Source organism: Carcharhinus amblyrhynchos, chromosome X (genome assembly GCF_965287045.1).
Source record: "Carcharhinus amblyrhynchos chromosome X, sCarAmb.v2.hapA, whole genome shotgun sequence".
NCBI classification, from domain to species: Eukaryota; Metazoa; Chordata; class Chondrichthyes; order Carcharhiniformes; family Carcharhinidae; genus Carcharhinus; species Carcharhinus amblyrhynchos.
The window spans coordinates 10715510-10725670 of record NC_137359.1 but is presented as its reverse complement, the minus strand read 5'-3'; the positions used below and the strand labels follow the sequence as shown (position 1 = coordinate 10725670).

General features: G+C 43.5%; 1 protein-coding gene across 1 annotated transcript in view; it reads left to right on the top strand.

The window, feature by feature from the left end:
• Positions 1 to 579: 579 nt before the first annotated feature.
• The window catches only part of LOC145362028 (complement C1q-like protein 2), a 52857-nt gene continuing 43275 nt past the window's right edge, over positions 580 to 10161 (top strand). Inside the window, exon 1 of the mRNA XM_080218057.1 lies at positions 580 to 1218. Within this exon, the coding sequence (XP_080074183.1) occupies positions 649 to 1218 (570 nt within the window). The 5' untranslated portion in view covers positions 580 to 648. The remainder of the gene's footprint in view (positions 1219 to 10161) is intronic.

Genomic DNA, 10161 nt, shown 5'->3' with positions numbered 1-10161 from the left:
ATGCTGTGATCTGTGCTCAAATTAGTCTAATCCTCCAACTTGCCAGAATGAGTGGTCCTTTAAAAGTTACAAGTACATTAAATATGAGTTATTGCTACGTTTATTTAAATGCAAACCGCAAATGGTTACATCACTTTTAAGTGTTGCGATATTGTCAGCAACTTGAATGTTGTAGTTAGTATTACTTTACTGTTTGATTGTTTTAAATACCCGATTGTTTTTTTTAATATAAAAGGCTGCAGAGCTGCCTGCACTGTGTAAAGCAATCCCTGCCTAGGGCGCTTGGCGTCAGGAAGATGTGATTTCACACGATCTGAAGGCAGGGGTCGCTCAGATGGTCCACAAATTCCCCCTTTCCCTCGTCAGAGCTTCTCAGCAGCCTCTCCGAACAGACCTGCTTTTCTCGCTGACGGACATTGGATCTGGCAGGAGAGAGGGAGCCTAGAGCAAAACTTTCTCTGGCAATTCCTGCTCCCTTTTCCAGAAACTCTTTGTCTCTCGATAGATAGATTTTCTTTTTTCTCTTTTGCCGTGGTCTCTGCTAAATCTTTCACCATTACTTCCAAAAGTGAAGACGATTTTTTGACGCTGGCTGCGTCCAGGATCAGTCGGAGAAAGCGAGTGATTGGAGCAGCCATTGGAGTGGCCATGGTATTGGTTCTGCTCATCGCCATTCCTTTGCTGGTCCAAAGCTCCAAGGCGTCTGCCCACTACGAGATGCTGGGCAGCTGTAGAATGGTCTGTGACCCCTACAGCCCAAAGCCCAGCTCCACGGCGGCAGAAGCCATCCAGGATCTGGCCGTTATGTCCCCGCCACCCTTCATCCACGGGGGCAAAGGCGACCAGGGGCGCCGAGGCAAGCCTGGACCCAGGGGACCTCCGGGAGAGCCTGGACCCCCAGGTCCCCGGGGTCCACCTGGCGAATGGGGAGATCTGGGCAAACCGGGTCCACCCGGGTTACCGGGATCAGGGACAGGGACATTCAGCACAGCCTTTCACAGCCCCAAGATCGCCTTTTACGCCGGGCTCAAGAAACCGCACGAGGGCTACGAGATCCTTAAGTTTGACGACGTGGTGACTAACGTTGGGAACCACTACGAGGCTTCTACAGGCAAATTCACCTGCACCGTCCCCGGGATCTACTTCTTTACTTACCACGTACTGATGAGAGGAGGGGACGGGACCAGCATGTGGGCAGACCTGTGCAAGAATGGGCAGGTAAGTCCTATATCCAGAAATAAAAGTTTGTAAAGTTTACTCAGTAAGAAAAAGTTCCGCAGTTCTCCCCTGCAAACTTCGACAGAAATACTGGAAAGAGGTTTGAGATCGGGGTTGCTAGAGTTGGACATAATTTTCATGAAAGGTTCGTTTACTGAAGGGCAAACTAGTGATTTTCGGTGGAAGTTGTTGCTGGATTTGCAATATTTTCTCTCTGTATTTTCCACCCTCTCCGGTTATCCTCCCATAAGGAGCGATGCTCACTAACATAAAAGACATCCAAACATCAGATAACACAAGGGTATAATTCTACAGAGACCAGAGAGGCCTGCGCTGTTAAAAATGGTTGTGTGCATAAGTGTTATATCATTAGAACCATATGGTACAGAAGGAAGCTCTCCTGGCTTTGCGGATCTGTGAAAGAGCTAGTCCCCCACCCCTGCTTTTTCCCCATACAGCCCTGGAATTCTCCTGCGGTATACATCCAATTCCCTTTAGAAAGTTACGATTGAATCTATTTCCACCACTTTGAGGCAATTAGACAATGCATTCTAGATAATAACTCCATGGAGTCAAAACGCAATATTCTGAAATTTCCTCTGGCTTTTTTTGTCAATTATCTGAAATCTGTGTCCCTTGGTTACCAACTTTCCTCCCAGTGAAAACAGTTTTCATCATACCCCTTAAATCTTCTCTATAACATCCTTTGCTCTGAGATCAATCCCAGCCTCTCTAGTCTCTCCATATAACCAAATTTCCTCATTCTTGGTATGGTTCAGGTGGTGTGGTAAATTGTGAGGAGGATAGCATTAGATTAGGGCGATATAGACAGGCTGGTCAGATGGGCAGAGTGGTGGCAAATGGCATTTAACCTTGAAAAGTGTGAGGTGATGCTTTTTGGGAGGACTAGCAAGGCAAGGGAATGCATAATGAATGATAGGATGCTAGGAAGTTGGCTTGGATCAGTGTGCAGTGTTTGCACATTCTCCTTGTGTCTGCGTGGATTTTCTCCAGATGCTCTGGTTTCCTCCCACAGTCCAAAGATTAAGAAGGAAGAAGGAAAGACTACTTAAGAAGGAAATCAGGAGGGATAAAAGAAGACATGAGGTTGCTTTGGCAGTCAAGGTGAAGGATAATCCTAAGAGCTTCTACAAGTATATTAAGAGCAAAAGGATAGTAAGGGATAAAATTGGTCCTCTTGAAGATCAGAGTGGTTGGCTATGTATGGAACCAAAAGAAATGGGGGAGATATTAAATGGGTTTTTTGCATCCGTATTTACTAAGGAAACTGGCATGGAGTCTATGGAAATAAGGCAAACAAGTAGGGAGGTCATGGAACCTATACAGATTAAAGGGGAGGAGGTGCTTGTTGTCTTGAAGCAAATCAGAGTAGATAAATCCCCAGGACCGGACAGGGTATTCCCTCGGACCTTGAAGGGGACTAGTGTTGAAATTGCAGGGGGCCTGGCAAATATATTTAAAATGTCAGTGTCCACGGGCAAGGTGCCGGATGATTGGAGGATAGCCTATGTCATTCAGTTGTTTAAAAAAGGCTCAAAAAGTAATCCAGGGAATTATAGGCCGGTAAATTTGACGTCAGTAGTAGGTAAATTATTGGAAGGAGTACTAAGAGATAGGATCTACAATACTTGGATGGACAGGGACTTATTAGGGAGAGTCAACATGGCTTTGTGCGTGGAAGGTCATGTTTATCCAATCTATTAGAGTTTTTCGAGGAGGTTACCAGGAAAATGGATGAAGGGAAGGCAGTAGATGTTGTCTACATGGACTTCTGTAAAGACTTTGACAAGGTCCCACATGGGAAGTTAGTTAGGAAGGTTCAATTGCTAGGTATACATGGAGAGGTAGTAATTTGGATTAGACATTGGCTCAATGGAAGAATGATGTGAAGAATGGAAGAAGCCAGAAAGTGGTAGTGGAGGATTGCTTCTCTGAGTGGAGGCCTGTGACGAGTGGTGTGCCACAGGGATCAGTGCTGGGTCCATTGTTGTTTGTCATCTATATCAATGATCTGGATGATAATGTGGTAAATTGGATCAGCAAATTTGCTGATGATACAAAGATTGGAGGTGTAGTGGACAGTGAGGAAGGTTTTCAAAGCTTGCAGAGGGATTTGGACCAACTAGAAAAATGGGCTGAAAAATGGCAGATGGAGTTTAATGCAGACAAGTGTGAGGTATTGCACTTTGGAAGGACAAACAAAAGTAGAACATACAAGGTAAATGATAGGACACTGAAGAGTGTAGTAGAACAGAGGGATATGGGAATACAGATGCGTAATTCCCTAAAAGTGGCATCACAGGTAGATAGGGTCGTAAAGAGTGCTTTTGGTTCATTGGCCTTTATAAATCAAAGTATTGAGTATAAGAGTTGGAATGTTATGGTGAGGTTGTATAAGACATTGGTGAGGCTGAATTTATTGTGTGCAGTTTTGGTCACCTAATTACAGGAAGGATATTAATAAGGTTGAAAGAGTGCAGAGAAGGTCTACAAGGATGTTGCCTGGACTTAAGAAACTGAGTTACAGAGAAAGGTTGAATAGGTTAGGACTTTATTCCCTGGAGCGTAGAAGCATGAGGGGAGATTTGTTAGAGGTGTATAAAATTATGACGGGTATACATAGAGTGAATGCAAGCAGGGTTTTTCCACTGAGGCTAGGGGAGAAAAAAACTAGACGACATGGGTTAAGGCTGAAGGTGGAAAAGTTTAATAGGAATAGTAGGGAGTGCTTCTTCACTCAGAGAGTGGTGGGAGTGTGGAATGAGCTGCCAGATGAAGTGGTAAATGCAGGCTCACTTTTAACATTTAAGAAAAACCTGGACGGGTAGGAGAGGGATGTGAAGGGATATGGTCCAGGTGCAGGTCAGTGGGACTAAGCAGAAAAATGGTTTGGCACAGACAAGAAGGGTCAAAGGCCTGTTTCTGTGCTGTAGTGTTCTATGGTTCTATGTGTGGGTTAGGTTGGCCGTGCTAAAATTGCCCCTTAGTGTCCTAAGATGCGTAGGTTAGAGGGATTAGCTGGTAAATATGTAGGGATATGGGGTTAGGGGTTGGGTGGGATTGTGGTCGGTGCAGACTCGATGGGCCAAATGGCCTCTTTCTACACTGTAGGTTTCTATGATTCTATGAAGTATAGAGGATCAGAGGGACCATGTCCAAAGATCCCTGAAGGCGGCAGGACAGCTACATAAGGTGGTTAAGAAGGTTAATAGGATATTTGCCTTTATTAGCCAAAGCATAGAATATAAGAGCAGGGAGGTTATGATGGAGCTGTATAAAACAATTGTTAAGACACAGTGTGCGCTGTCCTGGCCTGCACATTATAGGAAGGATGTGATTGCGCTGGAGAGGGTGCAGAGGAGATTGACTAGGATGTTGCCTGGCTGACGTGCCTCAGCTATGAAGAAAAGCTGATTAAGCTGGGGTTGTTCTCCTCGGAGCAGAGAAAGTTGAAGAGGGACCTGATTGAGGGACATAGGATAGATAGGAATAAACTTTTCTTCTTAGTAGAGGGGTCAATGACAGGAGGGGGGGGGCACAGATTTAAGGTAAGGGGATGGAAATTTGGAGGGGATTTGAGGAAAAGTTTTTTCATCCAGAGAGTGATGGGAAAGGGCAGTAGAGGCGGAGACCTTCACAACATCTAAGAAGCATTTAGATGAACACTTGAAACGCCACAGCATACAAAGCTATAGACCAAGTGCTGGAAAGTGGGATTGGAATACATAGGTGCTTGATGGTTGGCACAGACACAATGGGCTGAAGGGCCTCTTTCGTGCTGTATGATTCTACGACTCTCGTCTCCTCTGCACCCTCTCCAAGACCTTGACATCCTTCTAAAATGAGGTGCCTGAAATTGAACACAACATTCTAACTGAAGCATAACCAGTGACTTATACAGATTTGTCAGAACTTACTTGCTTTTATACTCAATGCTGTTGTTTATAAATCCCAGGATCATGTATACTTCTTAATGTGTGTGTATAACTATTGTGCAATGACAAACTAAAAATGTGTTTAATGTAATTCCATATTAAAAGTGTAAAAGTGTGCATCAAACCTGTGTAAAGGGAGAGAAGTGTAGTTGTCCCCCATAATCCGACTGTACTTTTGTTTGTTTCGTATTTTGAATATCTTGCATAAGCCCATGGTCAATTCCCATCAAAACAGCAAAGTATTGAGTGCGTGGGCTGCAGCTGTCATAAGCTGCCATTGTAACCCAAAGCTGCCACCTTGATTGGTCAGCAACACTTAAATTGGCAGTCACCTCATGGATGGAAGATTTTGTGCTTTTTGTTTAGGTTTCATTTGCTTTGGACTAACTAGTGAGTTGCAGTTAACTGTTGAGGCCCAGGAATGTTCAATTCCTGAGCTCTGGCAGTCTGGTCCACAAAACCCACGCAAGTCAATATTTGCTGCTTTGGTGTGAATAGATTTTAAGGGTCTAGAATGTTGGTCAGATTTAAATCCTAAGTAAGCAGGAGCTCTGTTAGTATCAGTAACTTGAGTATTTGCAAATTAATGGATTTAAATTTCATATGTTCTGTACTTTCTGTGGTAATGCACTTCACAAAGCTTTGGATTCCTTTAACACTCTAAAGTAAACTGACGAGATTTGGTCCCACATCAAAAGCTGTCATCCCACACAGTAGGATTTCTCCAGTATTGCAAAGAAAGAGATGGGTACAAGTGATCAGTCTTTTAACAAAGCCTGTTAAAAACTTCTACATATTTTTCTCCCATGTACTGTCAAAAACTAATCACAACCTAAAGCATGTGGAACTATTGAATGTTTGTGAAATAATAAACAGATACTTTCTGTCCCATAAATAATTATTATTTATTGTTGATTGATACTACAAAATATGCCACCTACAACATTATGAGCAGTCATTCCTCCAGAGCTGGAGTGTTGGCATTCAACTGATTGAGTGGGAGCAGTGGGAGGGTGAAGGGTGACGCTCCCAACACCATCGTGGGGATAGAGCCTTGTGAGCAGCTGAGGCACCTTTTCTCACCTTCAGTTCACAACCAACAGTCTGCGTACTTTGGATAATATCCTATTCACCCAGGAGGGAAAGGAACAGAATGTTTCTTTTGCCAGTGAAATTGCATAAAAACATACACAGGAATTCTCACATGATTTAGGTAATCAAATCAGGTGTTTGACATAAAATGAGAGAAATATAGTTAAACTTCTTTTGATCAAAATAACTTGATTATCTTGGTATAAGCCCTTTGGGGATTTCACTTAACTCAAAAGTATCCTAAATGCAACACAATATGATATTTTTCAGGTACAAACTATAAGCAGAAGTTTAGTGTCACTCACTAGATTGTACAACTCAGTTGCATGGGAATCAGAACTTCTGAATCTTATCCCAGTGTTTTCTACATAAGATATAACCATTTGAATTAAATGCAGCTGCATGCATAAACTAGCTGCTTTCAAATTTGTCCCATTCACTTATTTAAAGATTTCAACAATTTGCTGTCCTTGCTCAATGTAAGAAGTCTCACAACACCAGGTTAAAGTCCAACCAGTTTATTTGATAGTAAACCCACAAGCTTTCGGAAACGCTGTTCCTTCATCAGGTGTGTGGAAGGTTCTGATCAGAGAAGGGCATATAGAGGCACACACAGTTTACAAAATACTGATTAGAATACAAGTCTTTACAGCTAACCTGCTATCCAAGTCATAAAGGTGCAGACAATGTGAGTGGAGATAGCATTCGCATAGGTTAAAGAGATGTGTATTGTCTCCAGACAGGACGGTAAGTGAGATTTTACAAGCCCATGCAAGTCATGGGGGTTACAGATAGTGCGACGTGAACCCAAGATCCCGGTTGAGACAGTCCTCAAGTTTCGCACACATGAGGACGGTCTCAACCGGGATCTTGGGTTCACATCGCACTATCTGTAACCCCCATGACTTGCGTGGGCTTGTAAAATCTCACTTACCGTCCTGTCTGGAGACAATACACATCTCTTTAACCTATGCGAATGCTATCTCCACTCACATTGTCTGCACCTTTAAGACTTGAATAGCAGATTAGCTGTAAAGACTTGTATTCTAATCAGTATTCTGTAAACTGTGTGTGCCTCTATATGCCCTTCTCTGATCAGAACCTTCCACACACCTGATGAAGGAACAGCGTTTCTGAAAGCATGTGGGTTTACTATCAAATAAACTGGTTGGACCTTAACCTGGTGTTGTGAGACTTCTTACTGTGTTTAGAACATAAGAACATAAGAAATAGGAGCAGGAGTAGGCCATCCAGCCCTTCGAGCCTGCCCCGCCATTCAATAAGATCATGGCTGATCTGTCGTGTCTCAGTTCCACATTCCCGCCCTCTCCCCATGACCCTTAATCCCCTCGCTTATCAAAAACCCATCAACCCGTGTCTTAAAAATATTTAGCGAGGCAGCCTCCACCACCTCAACGGGCAGAGAATTCCAGAGATTCACCACCCTTTGAGTGAAGAAGTTCTTCCTCAACTCCGTTCTAAACTGCCCCCCCCTTTATCTTGAGGCTGTGCCCCCTAGTCCTACTGTCTTTTCTGAGCGGGAAGAGCCTCTCCACCTCTATCCTATCCATCCCATTCATCATCTTATACGTCTCAATGAGATCTCCCCTCATTCTTCTAAACTCTAACGAGTACAAGCCTAGTTTATTCAGCCTCTCCTCATAGCTCAACCCCCTCAACTCCAGCATCAGCCTAGTAAACCTCCTCTGCACTCCCTCCAAGGCCAAAATATCCTTGCGTAAGTGCGGCGACCAAAACTGCACACAGTACTCCAGCTGCGGCCTCACCAATGCCCTATACAGCTGCAGCAAGACCTCCCTACTTTTATATTCAATCCCCCTCGCTATGAAGGCCAGCATCCCATTCGCCTTCCTGACCACCTGCTGCACCTGCAGGCTGGGTTTTTGCAACTCATGCACAAGGACCCCGAGGTCCCTCTGCACCATCGCCTGCTGCAGTTTTTCGCCCCGTAAGTAATAGTCCTTCCTACCATTCTTCCTACCAAAGTGGACCACCTCACACTTGCCAACATTAAATTCCATTTGCCATTTCCTGGCCCATTCGCCCAGCCTATCTAGATCCTTCTGCAGCCTCTCCACACCCTCCGCGCAATTTGCCGTTCCACCAATCTTGGTGTCATCAGCAAATTTCGACACCATACACTCGGTTCCCTCCTCCAGATCATCTATATAAATGGTAAATAGCTGAGGCCCCAGCACCGACCCCTGGGGCACTCCACTAGTCACCAACCGCCAATCCGAATAGCACCCATTAACCCCACTCTCTGCCTCCTATTTGACAACCAATCCTCTATCCACGCTAACACCCTACCCCCAACTCCATGCCCCCTTACCTTCTGCAATAACCTCTTGTGAGGTACCTTGTCAAACACCTCAGTTTACCTCAGTCCAACGCTGGCATCTCTACATCTTGCTCAATGTAACAGGAAGGCAAAATGCTGTAACTCGAGGTGAGTGTAGAAATAAAATCAAGAATTAAACTGCTTTGTTGTTGCTCTTCCCAACATCCTTTTTGAAACAACATGGGATTAAACTGTGCTTAATTACATAACCTACCTGAATGCATAAAGTCTTTGGTCCCTGTATTATTTCTCATTTATTTGGATAGTTGCTGGTTTCCACTTCTTCTTCGCCTGCTCTTTCTCTCTTTCAAGTAATGTAATTGTGCTTTTCCCACTTTACTGTGATTATTGTGTTTACTATTTTAATAGAAATATTGTTTCTTAAAAACAAACAGAAGTATTTCTGGAAAGCACTTTGCACTCTGTGCTTGCTCCTTTCTATGGCCTTCAACCTGTGCTTGCCTTACATTGTCTTTTCAGAGTCAACAACTCAACTTTGCTCTCTCAAGCATCCCCTTCCTTCTTTGTTTTCTTGAATCATGAGTTCACAGTGCATGATAGTTTCTCTGTCCTCATCTACTCTATCGTCCTGCTTTATTTTGTTCTACCTGATTAGTTTTGTGCTCTCCTATAAAACTAATATCACTTAAAATTTATAGCATAAATCAAGGCAATGTGAGGACCTGCTTTCCCCCCTACCCTGCTCCCCCCTTCCCTCTGCCTACCCCCTCCTTTTGTGGTAATTTTTGTTGTTCATCAGATTATCAATGATTGAAAATGGAAGAATTTTCCACTTCAAGCAGCCAACATCTAGCATCAAGGATTCTCAGGTTAGGTATGGTATGGCTAAATGCAGAGTAAAGCTTCCTGTTCTCTGCTCGGCTATGTGCATTAACCCCAATCTGAGGTGAGCAGCCTCTAGTACACCAGTGTAATGTTTCCACTTCCCACCACAGCCACCTTTATAACCTCTCCAAGTAAGATTGTCAATTTGATGGCAATTAGTACTCCATTTGCACTGTGCAACCATGTCTACAAGGAACAGGGTCGTGACTATCCAACCTCACTTTGTATAGGCCCCTTGTCAAGATGAGCATTTCAACCCAAATCTCTTGGCTGGAGTTGAACCCACTGCACAGGTGAAAGGATGATGTGCTAAATGCCTGTGGACCCAAACTTGTGATTGCTATTTTTGACACCAAACAGCCTTGTATTGGCTTAAAACCTGTATGTACTGTATATTCAGCAATGTTACCTTTCTCAAGGACAATAAAGGATGGGCAACAAATACTGGGCTAGCCAACGATGCCCACATCACTTCGAAGAATAAAGAAAATGTTACTAGAAGAGAATGCAGCTTAAGTTACTGAAACATTTGTATTGTGGAGAGAGGGTAACAGACCAATACATCTAACAATTTTCCCCATTTCAAAAATAAAGTTGTCACAAAAACATGAAATAAACTTTTAAAATAAATCCAGTGTCTAGTTAAAAATGTTCACAATATCAAATGAGAGTACCTGCTACTAGTTA